This window comes from Gopherus evgoodei, chromosome 1 (genome assembly GCF_007399415.2).
Source record: "Gopherus evgoodei ecotype Sinaloan lineage chromosome 1, rGopEvg1_v1.p, whole genome shotgun sequence".
Classification (NCBI taxonomy): domain Eukaryota; kingdom Metazoa; phylum Chordata; order Testudines; family Testudinidae; genus Gopherus; species Gopherus evgoodei.
In genome coordinates this window covers 22,347,078-22,368,923 of record NC_044322.1, presented here as the reverse complement: position 1 = coordinate 22,368,923, position 21,846 = coordinate 22,347,078, and the positions used below count along the sequence as shown (strand labels likewise).

The 21,846-nt window shown below is 42.5% G+C and overlaps 1 protein-coding gene across 1 annotated transcript in view; it reads right to left on the bottom strand.

The window, feature by feature from the left end:
* Positions 1-685: 685 nt before the first annotated feature.
* The window catches only part of MTNR1B (melatonin receptor 1B), a 60,034-nt gene continuing 38,873 nt past the window's right edge, over positions 686-21,846 (bottom strand). Inside the window, exon 2 of the mRNA XM_030550902.1 lies at positions 686-1,554. Coding sequence (XP_030406762.1) covers positions 686-1,554 — 869 coding nt within the window. The remainder of the gene's footprint in view (positions 1,555-21,846) is intronic.

Sequence of the window (21,846 nt, the reverse complement as noted above, 5' to 3'; positions counted from 1 at the left end):
TCAAACTAATATAAATGTGTAAACAATTGTCCAGTTACATTGTATCATCTGAAGGAAAAAAGAGAAACAATATATACAGAAGACAAATAGAATAAATAAACTGAGATGGAGATATATGAAAATCCCTGTCAAGAAAGGCATTAGTGTTAAAATTCTCTTGTAGGACAAAAGGACAAAATTCTCCTCTTCAGTATACAAGCAAAACTTGTTTCCCTACAAGTACATACACAGAAATGCCAAGTTTGACACATAGATAGAAAGCAAAGTATCTACATCAATCTCCATGTACATATGACAGGAAAAAATTGCCCTCAGCCTTAACTACTATACCTTTAAGCAAATTAATTCATTATATTTTCTAAGAGCCAAATTCTGACCTGGGATCACTTCATGACTCCCATTGAAGTGAATGACTGCCTCATCCACATTTTGAGGGCAGGATTAGTCTCTCAGAAATAAAGCAGCTGGCATTCATGTTCTACTTTAATTCTGAAGCTGATTTCAAATTGGTATCTTGTATAAAATATCAATTTAGAAGAGCAGTGTGTTTTATCAAGACAACAGGATTCCAGTCACTCTATGCCATTAACATTGAAAGCACAGAAAAGTAAGCAAGCATGAGTGTAATCTTATAACTACATCACTGGAGTTCTTAATTACACTTCTTTGCTTCACCATAGGACATTTACAAGGTATCAGTTTTGATTTGGTCATTGTTGTTTAAAACAGGAGAAGGCTTGCTCTTCTGACCTTCAGTCCCCCCTTTGGATGTGTCCTGAAAGAAAAGCTTTGGCTTCCACAGTGACATTAGGATTCGTTTATATTCTTTCCGAAAATTCTGGTTAAGAAGTCCGTATATTATTGCGTTAAGGCAACTGTTGAAGTAGGCCATGAAATAGCTTACGACGAACAACCACTCAGGAATTTTTGGTGCCATTTCCAAAGGATTGATAGCTACAGCTAATCCAATTAAGTTTAGTGGTGCCCAACAAAAGGCAAAGATCACGAAAACCACAAACATTGTGAGAAAGTTTCTGAAGTCACTCGGCTTCAGTCTTGGTTTTATTTCTGATTTGACTCTTCTTCTTACTTGAATCACTAAGATCCAAATCCGAAAGTAGCAGAAGCTCACAATAGTGATAGGTACTATGAAATGAATTATGACAACAGCGATGGTGTAATAGGAGCTAGCAGTCTGAACAAAAGTGCATGAATAGATGCGCGGATCATACTCTAAAGAGCCAACGAAAAAATTTGGCACGATTGCAACAACTGTTAACGCCCAAATTAGGCAGACGTATAGCATTGTGTTCCACCAGGTATACACTTTGTCATAAGCAAAGCTATGGCATATGTAACAGTATCTGTTTATTGCAATTGCAGCAATGTTGAAAATGGAACCTATTACACTTAGTCCCATCACAAAGCCACTCAGTTTACAGTGCATTTCGCCCAAGGACCATCCATTGTGGAAAATGGCTAAGAGCACCAGTGGATATGGATACAAGGCCACCACCAGGTCTGCCAATGCCAGGCTAACCACAAATGCATTACCTACGGAAGAAGAAAAGAGAGGCAAATAAATATAGTCGTATTTATGAAAGAAAAGAAAATAGTTTCAAACATTTGTAACACGAACGTGTTCAAGGAACCAGCAAGACTCAGCTATTTAAATAGCAACCTGTCTGTACATGAGATCTCGCTCTGTCATACGGAACAAGCTATCACATAAATGTCAGCTGCTGAGTGGCTTATAGCTATTAGTGACTGATCTTAGGCCTATGGGCCTTCCCACAGTAAATACCCTACTATCAGCATCACTTTACTATTCTACCAACTTAAACATCAATAATCCATTATATATAAATTAAGTCAGTTTATTGTAACCAACTCCAGTAGTTGGAGAGAGCCTTGTGCAAAAATGTGATTGAAAAGGCAGCTGGGTAGGCAGATGCTTGTGTAGAGGATCGTTACAGGCTGCAGCTGTAATACACCTAGGGATTCAACAAACTGCAAAGGGAAAAATGACAGAAAGAGCAGGGATGATGGTACCAGGATGATACATCATATATTTATTTCAAATAGCTACACAATAAACTGAACTATGGATATTTTCTTTGGTATGTTGCCTACCCCTTTGCAGCTATTTTGTCATTGAATCAACTTAGGAGGAAGAGTGAAACACCTCCACCATCTTCTATATAAAAGCACACCAAACTATGCAAAATCATAAATATAGGAATGCAATGGAAAGAAAAAATATTTGGATGCACTGAAGTCTAGATTCTTTTCTACTGTTGATGTTAGAAGAAACTTCAATAATAAAAGTGAGGCTTATTGTCTCTCTTTAAATAATACCCTTTTCATCTATTTGAAGTTTCTGGATTGTATCTATAAAATCATTCCTGTATAAAACAGTAGGATATCAAAATGTATATTTGAAATGTGAAATATTTTACAGTAAATAGTGGTTCCGTTGATTCTGTGGGAAGAATACCAAATACCTTCTTGGCAACTTCCCAAAGTAATACAATAGGAGAGTTACTAATATTAGGTTTCTGATATTCAGGAAACATAAAAGATGTTCTTAGCTTGGCTCTTTGCTTGTTTTGATTGAAATCCATATAGTACTAGTAAAAAAAATAATCCTTTACACTGTGAACATAATTGTGAAAAAGACCAGTGTATTTTTAAAATCATGTGTGAGCATAAATCAGGTGTTCATTTACAGTGAACAATTGAGGGCTCAATCCTGGAAGATGCTGAGCATTCTGTTCTTGATCCAGTGACACACCTATGCACATGCTTAATTTTAGGCATATGAATAATCCATATGCTTAAATGCATTGCTGGATCTGGTCCATAGTGCTTAGTCCCCTTGCAGGATTCAACATTTAGAAACAATGGCAAGAGCAGTGACCATACAAATTTCTCCACACACTTTAGCAAATATACCTTAACCATACGGAAGGAATATGGAGCTCTGCTATTCCCCACTACTCAAAGGGAACTCTACTTCCATTAACCCCTTCACATGAGGTAAGGGAGAGTTATGATACTAAAGGACTTTGAGCAGATCACTGCGGACTATATGGCTCTGGGAAGAAGGATAAAAGAGTTTGGGGCACAAGTGGTGTTCTCGTCCATCCTTTCTGTTGAAGGAAAAGGCCTGGGCAGGGACCATCAAATTGCAGAAGTAAATGCGGGGTTACGCAGGTGGTGTCAGAAAGAGGGCTTTGGCTTCTTCAACAACAAGCTGATGTTCCAGGATTACTGCTGGGATGGGCTCTATCTACTGACTACTAGGAAGAGCATCTTTGGACATTGTCTGGCTAAGTTGATGAGAGCTTTAAACTAGGTCCAATGGGGGATGGTGACAAAAATACAGCCAATGAGTATCTAGGCTCAAGTAACAAAGACAAGGGGAAGGGGCTAATTTCTGAAGAAGGGTCTAGAAATAACAACTGCATTCAAAAGGCAAAAAGAAAAGCAACAGGACAGTCTGCAAAGTATCTTCGATGCCTGTATGCGATTGCAAGGAATATAGGGAACAAGCAGGATGAACTGAAAGTCATGGTATATAAAGAAAATTATGACTTAATTGGCTCAAGGAGCTCTTTAGCTATCCAAAACCCAAAAGGGATACACACGAGAAATGGAAGGAGGGGCATGTCACCAAGAAAGTATACATGGGAATAGTGCAAGTACATAGGGACAGAATCAGGAAAGCTAAGGCAAAGAATGAGTTACAGTTGGCAAGAAATGTTAGAAACAACAGGAAGGGGTGACCAGATGACTAGTGACGTTACCATAGACAATAAAGGGAAAGGGATGCAGATCAGAGTAAGTTAAGAATATGTCAGAGATCTTCTGACCAATTTGAATAAATTTGAATAAATTCAGATCAGCAGGGCCAGATGCTATTCACCCAAGAGTACTGAAGGAATTAGGTGAAGAAATCTCGGAACCACTAGCAATAATATTTACAAACTCATGGATGACAGGAGAGGTCCCGTAAGACTGGAGAATGGCTACTAATATAGTGCTCATCTTTAAAAAGGAATAAAAAGAGGAACTGGGGAACTATAGACCAGTCAGCCTGACTTTGATACCTGGGAAGCTACTCAAGCAATGTATAAAACATTCAATTTGCGAATAGCTGGAGAGTGGAGGAGCAATCACTAGCAGCCAGCATGGATTTACCAAGAACAAATCATGCTAGAATAGCTTGATTTCCTTCTTTGATAGGCTAACTAATTTGATGGATGGGGGAATGTAGTGGATATAATATACTTGGACTTCATCAATGGTTTTGACACAGTCCCATGTGACATTCACATAAGTACGCTGGAGAAATTCGGGCTTGACAGAACTGCCAGTAAATGGCTACATAAACAACCACAAAGAGTAACTATTAATGGAATGATGTTGGATTGGAGGAAGGTCTCAATGGGGTTCAAAAGGTATCTGTTCTGGGGTCCGGTCTTGTTTAAATCTTTAATAATGACCTGGATGTAGGTATAGAGAGCATACTGATCAAATTTGCTGATGATACAAAGCGAGAACAAGCTGCAAACGCTTTGGAGGATAGAGCTAAAACTCGGAGGGATCTTGAGAAATTGGAGACCTGGGCTATAGACAAAAAAGTGAAATTCAACAAAGACAAATGTAAGCTGCTATATTTAGGGAAGAAAAACCAAATGCACAAATACAGAATGGGGGATAACTGGCTTGGCAGCAGCATTACTGGGAAGATCAGGGAGTTTTAGCAGATCACAACCTCAACATGAGTCAGCAATGTGAAACTGTTGCAAAATAAGTAATGCAATTTTAGATTGCATTACCAGAGGCATATCATACAAGTCATGGAGAGTGATAGTACCACTCTACTCGATGTTGCATAGGCCTCAACTGGAGTACTGTGTCCAATTTTGGTCACCAGTGTATAGAAAGGATATAAAGAAAATGGAAAAGATCCAGAGGTGAGCGACACAGATGATCAAAGGGATGGAATGCAAGCCATCTGAGCAAAGGCTGAACAAACTCGGCGTGTTTAGTTCGGAAAAGAGGAGATTAATGGGGGATATGATAGCAGTCTTCAGATAATGAAAGGCTGCCATAAAAAAGATGGAGAAAAGTTGTTCTCTTTTTGCCACAGAGGACAGGACAAGAAGCAATGGTTTCAAACTGCAACATAGCAGATTTAGATTAAATCTCAGGGACAACTTCTTAACTGTAAGAACAGTAGAACAATAGAACAGACTGCCTAGGGAGGTTCTAGAAGCTTCTTTCTTGGAGATTTTCAAAAGGAGGCCGGATAGCCATCTGTCATGGATAGTTTAGACACAACAAATCCTGCATTTTGGCAGGTGATTAGACTAGATGAGCCTTGCAGTCCCTTCTAACCCTATGATTCTACCTTCCCTCTACAGCCAGGACAGGTACTCTGCAATGAGAGGAGACTGGCTTACCTCAAGACATATGCAGAAAATTTTTGAGGGAGCTCCTTGCTATAAATTTGGCAGCACTTTGCAGGCCCGGATCTTGCCAGCTTTATGATTCCCAGGATGCACAAACACCTTGATGTCCACTGTTCATTCCAAAACTCAGTTGAATGTTGGAATAATTTTCTTTAAGACTGTTGGATCCCTTTTTCTGTACTGTGTCTCTATGATGTGGAGTACAGAACTCAAAATGAAGGGGAGGCAGGGGATAAGATGACTTTAAGGCAAGTTTCCTGCCCTCCCAATCCTGAATTATTCTCATGGCTGGAGAGCGTCTGGCATCATTTAGACAGTCCTAGGAGTCTGGCTAATTTATGGCAGCTTTCCAGAATCTCCTCAGACCAACCCCCAAACTCTCTTCCTGCCCCCAGTTCCATTCCTGGTATGCACCTTACATCAGGATTGTGAAGAAGTCCTCAAAAAGCAGCCTTGTGGTTGTCTTCTGCAGTGCCTGGGCTGGGGGAATCCTCCACAGGTCAGATATAGGGGGTTTATGGCCCCTTTACTCCACTCTACCCTTCTTACTTGGCATAGAGGGGACAGAGCAGGGTGGGGAGGATCTCACCATGATGTGTATGCTTTATGGTAGTATCTTCACCACATTTTCCCCACATTGTGATAACTTTTGGGGAGAGAAAATTTAATCCAGGCCAACACATAAATCCCCTTAAATATCAACCAGGCACATATCTCAATTCAGCTAAAGGAATTGCCTATTACTTTCATAAAATTCTACCTTGCTTCTAGCCATCAGGAGATCTTCCCCATATAATTGAATCATTTACATTTCACACACACTTACAGGTGCAGCTTCTTATTAAATGCTGTGTAAAGATAATCCAGAAAAGCAGGTGGTGGTGCTGCTGGGGCAGTGGCAACAAGCCTTCTTTCCTTGTGAGAACATCTGTGAGATCCCTGAACATACTCAGTGTTTGTCTTACTGATGTCTTTCAAGAGATCATTCTCTCTCTAGTCCTGGAGGGGGCATGGCTGGAGAATCCGTGGTAATAGCTAATTAAATGTAAACCTGATTTCAGAGTTATCAACTAAAGCCACACTGTGAAGAGGGTTAGACTAGGTTGAGATGGCTGGGAAATTATTTACCCCTGTCATAAACAGATAGCTAAGGGTTAATGTTCTTTTACCTGTAAAGGGTTAACAAAAAGTGACCTGAAACACCTGACCAGAGGACCAATCAGGAAACAAGACTTTTTCAAATCTGGGTGGAGGGAAGTTTTGGGTGTGAGTTCTTTGTTCTTTGTCTTGGTTAGGTGACCCTCTCGGCTCTGACAGTGATCTTTCTATCTCCAGGCTTTCTAATCTTCTGTTTCCAGGTTGTAAGTACAAGGATAGTAAGACAATAGGTTTATATTGTTTTTTTGTATTTACGTGTGTGTAGTTGCTGGAATGTGTTAAATTGTATTCTTTTTTGATATGGCTGTTTATTCATTTTTTCTGTTAAGCAATTGACCCTGTATATTGTCACCTTGATACAGAGACCATTTTATGTCTTTTTTCTTTCTTTTTATATAAAGCTTTCTTTTTAAGACCTGTTTAAGTGTTTTTCACTGGTTAAGGCTAAGAAACGAAGGGAGGGGGAACATCTCTTTGTGTTAGATTTACAAAGCCTGACTTTGCATACCCTCTGGGTGAGGGGAGAGAGAGATTTGATCTCTCGGTACTTGTGTTTCAAGGACTTGAAGCAGGGAATCTCCTAGGGAACCAAGGGTGGGGAAATTTGGGAGGAGGTAAAGAGGGGGAAGGGAAGTGGATTATTTCCCTTGGTGGTGAGACTCAGGGCATCTGAGTCTTGGGGTTCCCAGGGAAGGTTTTGGGGAAACCAGAGTGAGCCAGACACTGGAATTCTGGCTGGTGGCAGCAATATCAGATCCAAGCTGGTAATTAAGTTTGGAGGTTTCATGCTAGCTTCTCATGTTCTGAACTCTAAGGTTCAGATCTGAGTAGGACAGTTATGACAACCCCATGAAACATTTTGATTAAAACAATTTTTTTTTAATTTTCAACAAAATTTTTCTTCAAATATTTCCAGGTTTTTGTCAAAAAACCCCCAACAAAAACGGAAATTGTCCAGTTTAAAAGAAACATTTTACCTTTCCATGGCCAAAGAGTGAAGTTTTTATTCAAAAAAAGAAAACTTTTCAGGAAAATTGAAAATATTTGGTAAATATTTCTGTTTAGTCAAGAAGCCATTTTCTGTTGAGGAAATATTTAGATGAGAAATTTTTGACAAGGTCTAATACTGCATAAGCAGCATCCAAGGAACACTAGTTTTTAGTCATAGCAAGGTGCACAGCACTTACATGTAGAAATAGAAATCAGATATAAAAGGCCCCTGGAAAAGATGCAGAAAGTCAGTGGGACTTGTGATCCTAAATGCATTTGGAGCTTTTGAAAATGCCACCTGTGATGAATAAGGCCATTCCAAACTGGTCCAGAAATGAATGTGACATTAGTGCATAATGTGTACTGCATTTTAGGAGATGGAGTGTAAAAGCCTGACAGAAGAATGCTTTCAGTGCTTTTTCAGACTATTCATTGCAAAATAAGGGCCAGAGTCTTGTTTCTTGTGGAGCTGAGTGCAGAATATGATCCTAAATTGTTATATTATTGCAATGAGTAGTTTGAAAAAGCAAAGAAAACCTTTTCTAATGTATAAATAATCTAAACTTTTGGAAATCAAAGGACTGTGATGTCTTTGAAGTTCTGTGAGCAAGCAAATGTTCCTTAATATGCCTATGATGCAGTCTCTAGCATGGGTATTATCCGTAAGAAAATTACCAGATTAGTGCAGGAACCACCCTTTGCTCTCTCCAGCAAGTCTGAAGCCACAGTATGCTCAAGTAGTTGGAATTAAGGTGACCAGATGTCCCGATTTTATAGGGACAGTCCCAATTTTGGGGGCTTTTTCCTACATAGGCACTATTATCCCCCACCCCCGTCCTGATTCTTTACACTTGCTTATCTGGTCACCCTAGTTGGAATGATTATTTCATCCTTACAATGTAACCCAAAGTAATGGGTTCCCAGATTTCAGTTCCATCCGCTACATTTGCTAAAAGATAGTGCTTACTGATCAGAAATACAGCTGCCCATTGGAAAGCTACATGATAAAATGACTTCATACTAAATAAAGCACATGTGCACCAATCAATGGTGAGCTACAGCTATTGAGAGCCAGATGATCAGCCCTGGATGCAGCAATGTACATGCACCCATTGTGCATTAAAATCTAACATTTGTGTGTACAGAGAGGCAAATGAACATTTATTTATCAATCCGTGTGCACAATTATACAGGTTGTACCCCCGATTTGATAGCAGGTTTGATAGTATATGTTTTTTGGTATGTGTGTTTGAGCATATTGTTTTTAATCCAACTTCACAGTAAATGGGATATCATTTAGGGTTTGTCTACAGTGGAACATCCAGGAAAATTAATCCAAAGTAAATAAAGATGTGAATTTGAAGTGGATTAGTTAAACCACATTAAATCCCTGTGTGAATGCTGTTATTCAGAATTAAAGTGGCTTTAATTCAATATAGTTTAATTCACTTTGGAAGTGAATTAAGGCCACTTCTTAATAAGAGGATTCACACAGGGTTTTAATGTGATTTAACCAACACATTTCAAATTCACACCTTTAGTTAATTCAGATTAATTTTCTTGGCTGTCCCTACATAGACAAGTCCTTAATCTCTGACAGTACTTAAATGACTATGGTGAGAAATTAAAGAACAAACTTTTTGTTAAAGCCAGGATTTTTAAATGCTGAGCACCCATTGTGGGAAAAGCAGGTCCTGTGAAGGTGTTTAAAGTTGGGCACCCAAAAATGGGAGTAGTTAAAATCATATTTTTAACTTTATTCTATTTCTTTAGTTTCAAATTGACATTATTTTATTGTTTTATATATTTTTATTATAGACTCATAGACTTTAAGGTCAGAAGGGACCAGCGTGATCATCTAGTATGACCTCCTGCACATTGCAGGCCACAGAACCTCACCCACTTATTCCTGAAATAGACCCCTAACCTCTGGCTGAGTTACTGAAGTCCTGAAATCATGGCATAAAGATTTCAAGTTACGGAGAATTCACCATTTAAATCACTAGTTTAAACCTGCACGTGACTGATGCCACATGCTGCAGAGGAAGGCAAAAAATCAAACAAACCAGGGTCTCAGCCAAGCTGACCCAGGAGAAAATTCCTTCCTGACCCCAACTATGGCAATCATTTAGACCTTGAGCGTGTGGGCAAGACCCACCAGGCAGATACCTGGGAAAGAATTCTCTGTAGTAACTCAGAGCCCTCCCCATCGAGTGTTCTGTCTCCAACTATTGGGGATTTTTGCTACTGGCAGTTGCCAATGGGCCATCATACCATCTTCTCCATAAACTCATCAAGCTTAGTCTTGAAGCCAGTTAGATATTTTTCCCCCACTACTCCCCTTGGAAGGCTGTTCCAGAACTTCACTCCTCGGATAGTTGGAAATCTACACCTAATTTCAAGCCTAAACTTGTTGATGGCCAGTTTATATCCATTTGTTCTTGTGTCCACATTGATGCTTAACTTAAATAACTCCTCTCCCTCCCTGGTATTTATCCCTCTGAGGTAGTTATAGAGAGCAATCATACCTCCCCTCAGTCTTCTTTGGTTAGGCTAAACAAGCCAAGCTCTTTGACCCTCCTCTTATAAGATAAATGCATCTGACAAAGTGGGTATTCACCCACGAAAGCTTATGCTCCAATACTTCTATTAGTCTATAGGTGCCACAGGACTCTTTGTCACTTTTTACAGATCCAGACTAGAACCGCTACCCTCTGACACTCTCATAAGATAGGTTTTCAATTCCTTGGATCATTCTAGTAGCCCTCTCTGAACCTGTTCAAGTTTGAATTAGGGCTGTCTAGTGATTAAAAAAATTAATTGCAATTAAAAAGACTAATTGCCATTAATCTGTTAAACAATAATAGAATATTATTTAAATATTTTTGGATGTTTTCTACATTTTCAAATATATTGATTTCAATTACAACACAGAATACAAAGTGTACAGTGCTCACTTTATATTTATTTTTGATTACAAGTATTTGCACTGAAAAAAACCAAAAGAAATAGTATTTTTCAATTCACTTAATACAAGTACTGTAGTGCAATCTCTTTATCATGAAAGTTGAACTTACAAATGCAGAATTATGTACAAAAAAACCTGCATTCAAAAATAAAACATTGTAAAATTTTAGCGCTTGCAAGTCCACTCAGTCCTACCTTTTGTTCAACCAATCACTCAAGACAAACAAGATTTTTTATATTTGCAGAAGATAATGCTGCCTGCTTTTTTTTTACAGCGTCACCTGAAAGTGAGAACAGGCATTCACATGGCACTGTTGCAGCTGAGATCACAAGATAACAATCCAAAGGAGTGCAGACCAATGCATGTTCATTTTCATTATCTGAGTCAGATGCCACCAGCACAAGGTTGATTTTTTTTTTTTTTTGGTCGTTCGGGTTCTGTAGTTTCCACATTGGATTGTTATTCTTTTAAGACTTCTGAAAGCATGTTTCCTACCTCATCCCTCTCAGATTTTGTAAGGCACTTCAGATTCTTAAACCTTGGTTCAAGTGCTGTAGCTATCTTTAGAAATCTCACATTGGTATGTTCTTTGCATTTTGTGAAATCTGCAGTGAAAGTGTTCTTAAAATGAACAACATGTGCTGGGTCATCATCCGAGACTGCTATAACATGAAATACACGGCAGACTGTGGGTAAAACAGAAGAGGGGACATACGATTCTCCCCCAAAGAGTTCAGTCACAAATTGAATTAAAGCATTATTTTTTTAATTAGCATAATCAGCATGGAAGCATGTCTTCTGGAATGGTGGCCGAAGCATGAAGAGGCATATGAATGTTTAGCATATCTGGCACATAAAAACTTTGCAATGCCAGCTTAAAAAATGCCATGCAAATGCCTGTTTTCACTTTCTGGTGACATTGTAAATAAGAAGAGGGTGGCATTATCTCCTATAAATGTAAACAAACTTGTTTGTCTTAGCAATTGGCTAAACAAGAAGTAGGACTGAGTGGACTTGTAGGCTCTGAAGTTTTACATTGTTTTGTTTTGTTTTTGAGTGCAGTTATGTAACAAAAAAAATCTACATTTATAAGTTGCACTTTCATGACAAAGATTTCACTACAGTACTTGTATGAGGTGAACTGAAAAATACTATTTCTTTTGTTAATACACACTTTGATTTCAGTTACAATACAGAGTACAATATCTATGAAAATGTAGAAAAACATCCAGAATATGTAATAAATTTCAATTGGTATTCTATTGTTTGACAGTGCAATTAAAACTATGATTAATTTTTTTGAGTTCATCATGTGGGTTAACTATGATTAATTGACAGCCCTAGTTTGAATAAATCTTTTTTGAACATGGGAGACCAGAATTTCATGCAGTATTCCAGAGGAGGTCTCGCCAATGCCTTGTATAATGTTACTAACACTTCCCTGTCTCTACCTGAAATACCTCGCCTGATGCATCCTAGGACAGCATTAGCCTTTTTCACGGCTACATCACACTGATGGCTCATAGTCATCCTGTGGCCAATCAGTACACCCAGATCTTTCTCCTCTGTTGCTTCCAACTGATAAGGCCCCAGTTTATAGCAAAAATTCTTGCTCTTACTCCCTACATGCATGGCCTTGCACTTTGTGTAAGCGGGGGAATGGTCCTGCTATGGTGGGGAACTTTCCTGGCTTCTGCACTAACTTCATGAACTGGGCTAGCAAAAATATCTGAGTCCTCACTCCCACTTCCTTTACTCGAAGGCCACCCTGCCCTTGAGGACTCCCCTTCCACTCTCCTGTCTGGCAGAGTCCTCATAACCCCAACAAGGCTGGGCCGAGGATTCCTGGGGGTTCAACCCCCAACCCTGCTGTGTTGCCTGGGATGGGGCTAGGATGTCCCCACTGCAGAGTGCTCTCTCTGCAGTGGGCACCTCCCTGACCCACTGATCATTTCATACAATTTAAAGCAAATACAAGTTGTTTAATTAACAATTACTTTACACAAAGAATAAGGAAAAATGGGAAAGGTTAAAGGAAAACACGTCACCCTGCTCTGTGGCAGGGAACTATAAACAGGGTCTCTGGACATCAGGGCACTTCAAAGTCTGTTCCTTGTAGGTATCAGGTCTCCTTCTCGGCCCTGGCAGTGCTGCAGAGATGCTGCGGGTTGGACATTTGCAATGGTGGTGGCCACACACCTCCAGGCTATCTTTGGTGGGACCCTTCTTCCCAGCTGTCATGGTAGAAATCCCCACTCTGAACCTTAGTGTCCAAAAGATGGAGTACCAGCATGAATCCCCCTATTCTTAATTACCAGCTTAGATCTTGTAGTGCTGCCACCAACCAGGACTTGCAGTGCCTGGTACACTCTGGTCCCCCAAAACCTTCTCAGAGGACCCCAAGACCCAGACCCCATGGATCTTACACAAGGAAAGTAAACCCTTTCCCCCACCGTTGTCTCTCCCAGGCTTTCCCCTCCCTGGGTTACCCTGGAAGATCACTGTGATTCAAACTCCTTGAATCTAAAAACAGAGAGGAGTGCACCTTGCCCCCTTCCTATCTCCCCCTCCCCAAGAAGTAATCCAGATTCAAGCTCCGTGAATCTAAAACAAAGGGATTCCACCTTTCCCCCCTCCCTTCTCTCTTCCTGTCTCCCACCAATTCCCTGGTGAGTACAGACTCAATTCCCTTGAGCCTTAACAAGAGGAAAAAATCAATCAGGTCTTAAAAAGAAAACTTTTAATAAAAAGAAAGAAAAAAAAAGTAAAAGTTGTCCCTGTAATTTAGATGGTAAATGTTACAGGGTCTTTTAGCTTATAGACACAAGAGAGGAGCCTTCCCCCCAGCACAAATACACATTAAATCCTTCCAGCAAAATACACACTTGCAAATAAAGAAAACAATCAAAAAGACTAAACCGCCTTTGGTTACTTATACTCATTATTTGAACAGAAAATTAGAGAGCTTGTAGGTACGTCTGGTAACTCTCAGAACCCAGAGAGAACACGGACAAGAACATACAAACAAAGACTTCCCTCCACCAAGATTTTAAAGTATCTTGTCTCCTGATTGGTCCTCTGGTCAGGTGTTCCAGGTTCACTGTTTGTTAACCCTTTACAGGTGAAAGAGACATTAACCCCTATCTATCTGTTTATGACACCAGCATCAGCCCCGTTGGGTTAAAATCCCTGTCCCAGTCTAGCCTGCAAGGACCCTTGGCTGGGAGTGTCTTTCTGTGCTGGGCCCTTTGCCTAAGGTCCCCCCTTGGCTGACCCCAATTGCTTACCTTACCTGGCTCTGTGGCTGCAGCTCTGCTCCTGGCACAGCATCTGCTCTCCCTGGACCATGTCTCTGGCTGCAGCTTTGCTCCCAGCACAGGATCTGCTCTCCCTGGGCCGTGTCTCTGGCTGCAGCTTTGCTGCCAGCACAGGATCTGCTCCCAATTCTGACCTGCTTTTCTGGCCCCAGCACAGCTTTGCTCCCCAGCTCAGCTTGGCCCCACTCTGTCTGACACAGGCAATTCCAGCTCACATGGAAGCCAGGACCCCCCCTGGCCTCCTGACTCACCTGCCCGCACTATCATAGAATATCAGGGTTGGAAGGGACCTCAGGAAGTCATCTAGCCCAACCTCCTACTTAAAGCAGGACCAGCCCCCAGATTTTTACCCCAGTTCCTCAAATGGCTCCCTTAAGGATTGAACTCACAACCATGGGTTTAGCAGGCTAATGCTCAAACCACTGAGTTATCCCTTCCCCTCAATCAGGCTTAGATGCGGAGGCTGACCTGGAGCATTGGCCTCTCCCCAATCTTTAGTGCTGGGAACTAGGCAACCAAAACACCCCCACTGAATGTTAGTAAGGGGACAACAGTCTATTAAATTCCACTATTAAATCTGCACTGTTAAATTCCATCCCATTTCTATTACACCAGTTTACAAGGTCATCAAGTTCTTCTTGTACGATATTCCAGTCCTCCTTCATATTGGAAATACCGCCCATCTTTGTTATATTTGTTCTTTATTTGTTTAGCCATGAATAAAATACTGGGCACTGGGGCACTGTACAATATACAAAAATAAAAAAGTCTTTGGGTTACATTTTTTTCAAGTGCAACTTACGCAATTAGCAGCCTACATCCTATTGAAGATATATTAAATATAAAATTTTGCATTAATATTAGAGTTAAGGTTACAGTTTTTAACACAGAGAAATAATGATATGCAAATGTCTTGGGGCTAAATTTTACTCTCGGTTACATCCATCTAACTAAGAGCAGGATTTGGCTGGAGTTAATGTTCCCTCAGTTGCATCCAACTGAAGTACACTGGACTTGTACATGGAAATCAGAAGGCAAAATTGAGCCCATTGTTATTTAAGACATATAGTTAACATTATAATTAGTCCTTCAAATAATCCTTCTGTGCACAAGGGCAAAATCAGTACTATGTATTAATGTAATAAGAATGATGATATGTTAGCCCTGTAATACAAAGACGTTAGTCTATCAAAGGGCAGTAGTGTGCTAGTTATCTTAACCACAAGAGAGAAGCTCAGAATAGTTTGTTTCCAGAAGCTCAAGGCAGAATGCCCTGGCATATTTGTTACTTTTATTAAGAGTTAAGTTGGAACATTTAAATGTGAAATCTCTGGTTTAGATTCCAGATTTCAAAAAGGCTGTAATAATGATACTATATTAATGGTATTGACTTCATAGTATTGACCAAGGAGGATTTACAGAGAATAACAAACCAGGTAGACTGGGAAAACTGAAAATTCAGACGGAAGATCAGCAAGGAGAAAGCAAACATTATGCCAATTGGAAGGCAAGAGGAAGAGATAAAGATCAAAGTTGGAGACAAAAACTAGAACAAGTGGAAAAATTTGTAAATCTTGGAGGACTAGTATCAAACACTGGGAATTGTGAAGATCACATAAGAAGAATTGGACTAGGTGCTCTTGCATTCAGATCTTGCAGAATTTTCTGGAAGGCGATAGACATTCAGATAAAAATGAAGATCAGCATACATAAGACAATTTTCATGCCAGTCCTGCTGTATGGTTTGGAGTGTTGAAATATGAGGAAAGCTAACAAACAAAAATGTTGACTGCAGAAATGAACTAATTGAGAGGAATATTGACAATTTCAAAACCACAGAAAATAAAAAATGAAGTGATAAGAAAACAGCTAGGGCAAGAAATAATGCTTTTACAGAAGATTCAAGAAAAATGACTGTGATGGTTTGGATACATGTTAAGGATGGACCTGGAAAGGATAATAAAACAATAATTAAGAGACATCAGAAAAGAATTCTGTATCCACTGTAGAGTTTGAATGGTGTGCAGTAAATAAAACACAGGGCCACTCACTGAATGGTGATAGAAAAAAATATTGAATAGGAAGTATGAACATGGCGCATCCTGTTATGAACATGATATGGATGTGTGAGGCAGGGGAGGGGCAAAATGAAAAAAACCCAAAGTTATCTCAGGTTATGGGCCTGAGTGACAGGGAGATAGTATTGTCCTCCGTGACAGAGAAAGGGTGAAATTCTGATCCTAATGAAGTAATTGGGAGTTTTGACATTGTCTTCAGTAGAACCAGGGATTCACTCAAGGTTGGTAAAATTGATAACAAAAAAACTTAGAAAATATGTCAAAATAGCAGACTGAGTGTGCCAGAGATGCTTACAATATGTTCACAGTTGGTGCATCTACGGGCAAACTTTCTGGCCTGACGGCCACACTGGATTTCCAGAATTGTGTGGAGGGCTGGTTAGGGGAGGCTGTGCCTCCCCAAACAGCCAGGCATGGCCCGGCCGTTGCCCCCTATCTGACCCTCCCTGCTTCTCACCCCCTAATGGTCCCCCTGGGACTTCTGCCCCATCCAACCACCCTTTCTCCCTGCCTGCCCCCAGAACTCCTGCCCCTGACTGCCCTCTCTGCTGCCCCATCCAACCCCCCTTTTTCTGATTGTCCCACCGCGGACTCCTGCCTCCATTCAACCCCCATTTCCCACCCTCTGACCGCCCCGACACCTATCCACACCCCTACCCCCTGCCCATCACCCTGAACTCCCCTGTGCTCTAACCCCCGCCCCCGCTCCCTGCCCCCTTACCCTGCTGCCTGGAGCACCGGTGGCTGGCAGTGCTAGAGCCGTGCTGCCCAGAGCACCAGGACAGGCAGCCACACTGCCCGGCTCAAGCCAGCAATGCCACCGTGCAGCACAGAGCACCGGGTCAGTCCACAGCTCTGCAGCTGCGCTGCTGGAATGGCAGTTTCTTACAAGCCTTTGCATCAGAAACTGCTACCAGTAGCACATTCCTATGGGGAGCAGTTTAATACACTGCACCTGCAGGAGCTCACAGCCCAGCCACCCAGAGCATTGTCCGGGTGGCACAGTGAGCTGAGGCTGCAGGAGGAAGGGGAACAGCAGGGGAGGGGCCTGGACCTAGTCTCCCAGACCAGGAGCTCAGGGGCCAGGCAGGAGGATCCTGTGGGTCAGATGTGGCCCACGGGCCATAGTTTGCCCACCTCTGGCCTAGTCCAATGTCGATGAAAGTCAAATGGAAGAATTCCCATTGATTTCAATGGGCATTGAACCAGGCCATTAAATAACAGAAGTATAAGGAAATAAAGGTCACTTACTCTAAAGTGGAAATCCTATGAGAAGCTGTTCTCACAGTACTTCCAACCTGACCTAAACCAGGTACTACAGGAAATCTTACTAGCAAAATCTGGCAAGTTTTTCACACACATTTCTCAACTAATGAGATCCAGAAAAGCATCTGCTCTCCAAAATTGCAGAAAATTGAGATGCACTAATTTAAGGGAACAAGATCTCCACCAATAAAAGATACAGTAATAAATGGGAATATGGAGTTTTCACAGGTTCTTACTTCAGTAAAGACTGTTAAATGTTTGTTTAACAAGAATGTGAAACACTGAAAACATATCGTATAGCTAACATGCACTAAATTGTGAAAGTCCAAGGCATGTGCACAAAATATGAAAACAAACAAAGAAAACCCCCAACCCATAATTTCTATCCAACCAAAAGTTTCTACAACTTTTTAAAGAATAGACTTCTTCTCAAAACAGAGCTAAGAAATAACCCACTAGCAACGTCAGGTAGGAAAAAGCCTGAGAAAAGGTCGGCCATGTCAAGGGAGGTGGCGAGGACAATCTAGCTGCAGCCAGGAAGTAAAAGGAAACTTTTATTTGTTAGAAAGGATCAAAGTTATTCTGCTACTCGGTTGAACTTCCCTAATAGCAAATGTAGCCAGTGGAATAAAAGCAATTCACTCATGTTTTGATGTTTTTCTGAAATGCTTATTACCCCATATCAGGGAGCCCTACATCTAAAGAAGTATATGCTAGGTCTGGCATTGGGTTTGCAAACATCTGCAGTATCAGTGGTTCTCAAACTACAGCCACCATTTGTTCAGGGAAAGCCCCTGGCGGGCTGCACCAGTTTTTTTACCTGCTGCCTCTGCAGGTTCAGCCGATCACAGTGCCCAATGGCTGCAGTTCGTCACTCAGGCCAATGTGGGCGGCAGAAAGTGGCAGCCAGTACGTCCCTCAGCCCGCGCCGCTTCCTGCAGCTTTCATTGGCCTGGAGTAGCGAACCACGTGAGCTGCGATTGGCCGAACTGTGGATGCGGCAGGTAAACAAACCGACCCAGCCTGGCCCAGCCCGCCAGGGGCTTTCCCTGAACAAGTGGCAGCCGTAGTTTGAGAACCACTGTGCTGTATGATTCAGAGCTTATTATGGGAGGGTCTCAGAATACTCATCCAAAGCTTACTCTGCTATTTTATAATGGGGTGTTCAAGTCCGTTAGCATCCCAAAAGGAGATTCTTATTGTCATGACATTTACTACTAAGCAGAAACATTGCCAGACTGGCCAGCCATGCTGGTGGGTTTGAGGAAACTGGAGTTGTTTAAATCTAGCATCTGTTACCTTGGATACTGAGAGAGTCTGCTGCTCCAGGAGAAGCTGGGGGCTGGGGAGATTGGGGTTAAATCCCAACTGTAGATTCTAATTTGAGATCATTGAAGCTGAAAGAAAGCAGCTGGATCCCCAGCTAAGCCTCCTGTTAACCAATGCAGCTGAGCTTTGTTCTGTAATCAAAGGTTTATAGAAGATCAGGCTTCTTCTCAGGGAGAAAGAAATCAAGGGAGAATTTCTGCTGTCTAACCAGAATTCAGCATGTACCTGGGTTGTTTTGTGTTGTAGATGATAAACCTCCACATGTTCTTTATCCTGTAGAAGCAAGATAATAAATGAAAGTCCCTAACACAGGGGTGGGCAAATTTTTTGGCCCAAGGGCCACACTGGGGTTGCAAAACTGTATGGAGAGCCGGGTAGGAAAGGCTGTGCCTACCCAAATAGCTTGGCCTCCACCAGCTATCTGACCTCTCCCACTTCTCGCCCCGACTACCCCCCTCAGAACCCCTGACCCATCAAACCCCCCCTACTCCTTGTCCCCAACCATCGCCTCCTAGGACCCCCTGCCCCTAACTGCCCCCGGGACCCCACCCCCTATCCAACCCCCCTGCTCCCAATCCCCCCGACTGCTCTGACCCTTATCCACACCCCCACCCCCTGACAGGCCCCCCTGGGACTCCCACACTTATCCAACCCCTGGCCCCTGACTGCCCCCCAAAACCTCCACCCATCATTCAGCTGGCCCCTGACGATCATCAAGTCTCTTTCAAACAGTGAGTGGCTTTTGTTTGTGACCAAGAGTTCTGTACCACAACAAGCTGGACAGTTGATACAATGGAACTGACGGGTTGGCCACTGTTTAGGGTTTCTTTCCCACATTACTTCTGGATGGAATTCTGTGCCACTGCACACCTGCAGAATCATATCCCCCAGAGATTTTTGTTTGTTTGTTTCCCTGCAGAATAATAGATTCTGATAGGGAAGCAAAGGGAAGCCACAAGAGGGATCATGTGCCCCCTCCCCGGCAGTGTTCCCAAGTGGTTCAGGCACTGGGAAAGATGTAAATCACCAACAAGGGCGGGGGACAAGGCTAGTCAGGCAAGACTCTCTCTCACTTGCTATCACGGTGTGCCCAGTGCTGAGGAGCAGAGCCCTGTGATGTTGCTGGGGCAGGTCTCCCTCTTGTGCAGTATTGGGTGCAGCCTCACTGCCAACTCTGTGTCCCTGGGGAAGGGTTGCAGGGTAATTCCCCATCTCTGTGCAGCCAGAGGGCAGAAAGCCCCAGCCCCTGTTGATGGCCCTGCTCTGCAGAGGCATGGGGCTGACCCAAGCAGGTATGGGGAAGTCACATGGAGCCTTGGCCAAGGGTACCATTTAGGGAGTGCATGGGGGTACCTACTCCCTCGTGAGTTCTGAACCAGAGGTCTGCTCACAGCTGCACCCCAGGCGGAGCTCCTACCTGCATCGCCACACAGTCAGATCCCCTCCTCCAGCTATCAGGGTTCTCCAATTGTGACTCCCATGGTCAGTTTCCTCTACTGCGTTAGGCCTCTGGGGGTGGGGCAGGCAAGGAAGGGGTCAGTCAGGGTTGGAGGGGTGAGCATATGAGACCCTGTGGTGGGAGTGTGTGAGCAGAAGGAGAGGGTTCCCAGTGTTGTAGCCTGGGGGAGGGGGCAGTGAGGTGGGAAAGGGGAGTCAATCTCCAGGGAAAAGGAGAGGTGAGGGCAAAGGGCTGTGCCTTGAAGGAAGGGGCAGAAAGTATGGGAGGAGCACCTGAAGAGGGATAATCCCTTGGTGAGGATCCGAGAGAGGGGGAGCTGAAGAAAGATCAGAGGCTAGGAGCAGCAAGGGGATCTTGGGATCCATTTGCCCTCAGAAGCAGGGATCACCCTTACCTGTCTCTGGGAAGAGAGTGGGGACAGACTCCACTAAGCTAATGCATTCTCTCAACTGACTAATCTGCTCTCTGCCTTCCTCCCCATCTCTCCTACTTCAGGGTAACTTGAACCTTGATCCTGCAGTGAGGATCCATGTGGGTGCAGGGGTTTCTTTAACTCTCTGCTCCTGGGGGAATCTTTTTTGTTGTCTGTATTGTTACAGACATACTTGTTGACTGGTATTTTGAAATAAATGGCAAAAATAATAGAAAATGATGTGATTATATTGGGTTATTTTGACAAAATGTGCAGAACTTTGCAGAATTTTTAATTTTTTTTTAGCGCAGAATTCTCCCAGGAGTAATGTGTTTTGTTTCTTTTGTTTGCTCTTCTTTCTTCCCCAAATTATTTATTATCAGAGGGGTAGCCATGTTAGTCTGGATCTGTAAAAGCAGCAAAGAATCCTGTGGCACCTTATAGACTAAAAGACGTTTTGGAGCATGAGCTTTCGTGGGTGAATACCCACTTCCTCAGATGCATGTAGTGGAAATATCCAGGGGCAGGTATATATATGCTAGCAAGCAAGCTAGAGATAATGAGGTCAGTTCAATCAGGGAGGATGAGGCCCTGTTCTAGCAGTTGAGGTGTGAAAACCAAGAGAGGAGAAACTGGTTCTGTAGTTGGCAAGCCATTCACAGTCTTTGTTCAATCCTGAGCTGATGGTGTCAAATTTGCAGATGAACTGAAGCTCAGCAGTTTCTCTTTGAAGTCTGGTCCTGAAGTTTTTTTGCTGCAGGATGGCCACCTTAAGGTCTGCTATAGTGTGGCCAGGGAGGTTGAAGTGCTCTCCTACAGGTTTTTGTATATTGCCATTCCTAATGTCTGATTTGTGTCCATTTATCCTTTTCCGTAGAGACTGTCCAGTTTGGCCGATGTACATAGCAGAGGGGCATTGCTGGCATATGATGGCGTATATTACATTGGTGGATGTGCAGGTGAATGAACCAGTGATGGTGTGGCTGATCTGGTTAGGTCCTGTAATGGTGTCGCTGGTGTAGATATGTGGGCAGAGTTGGCATCGAGGTTTGTTGCATGGATTGGTTCCTGAGCAAGAGTTATTATGGTGCGGTGTGCAGTTACTGGTGAGAATATGTTTCAGGTTGGCAGGTTGTCTGTGGGCAAGGACTGGCCTGCCACCCAAGGCCTGTGAAAGTGTGGGATCATTGTCCAGGATGGGTTGTAGATCCTTGATGATGCGTTGGAGGGGTTTTAGCTGGGGGCTGTATGTGATGGCCAGTGGAGTCCTGTTGGTTTCTTTCGTGGGTTTGTCTTGCAGTAGGAGGCTTCTGGGTATACGTCTGGCTCTGTTGATCTGTTTCCTTATTTCCTCGTGCGGGTATTGTAGTTTTGAGAATGCTTGGTGGA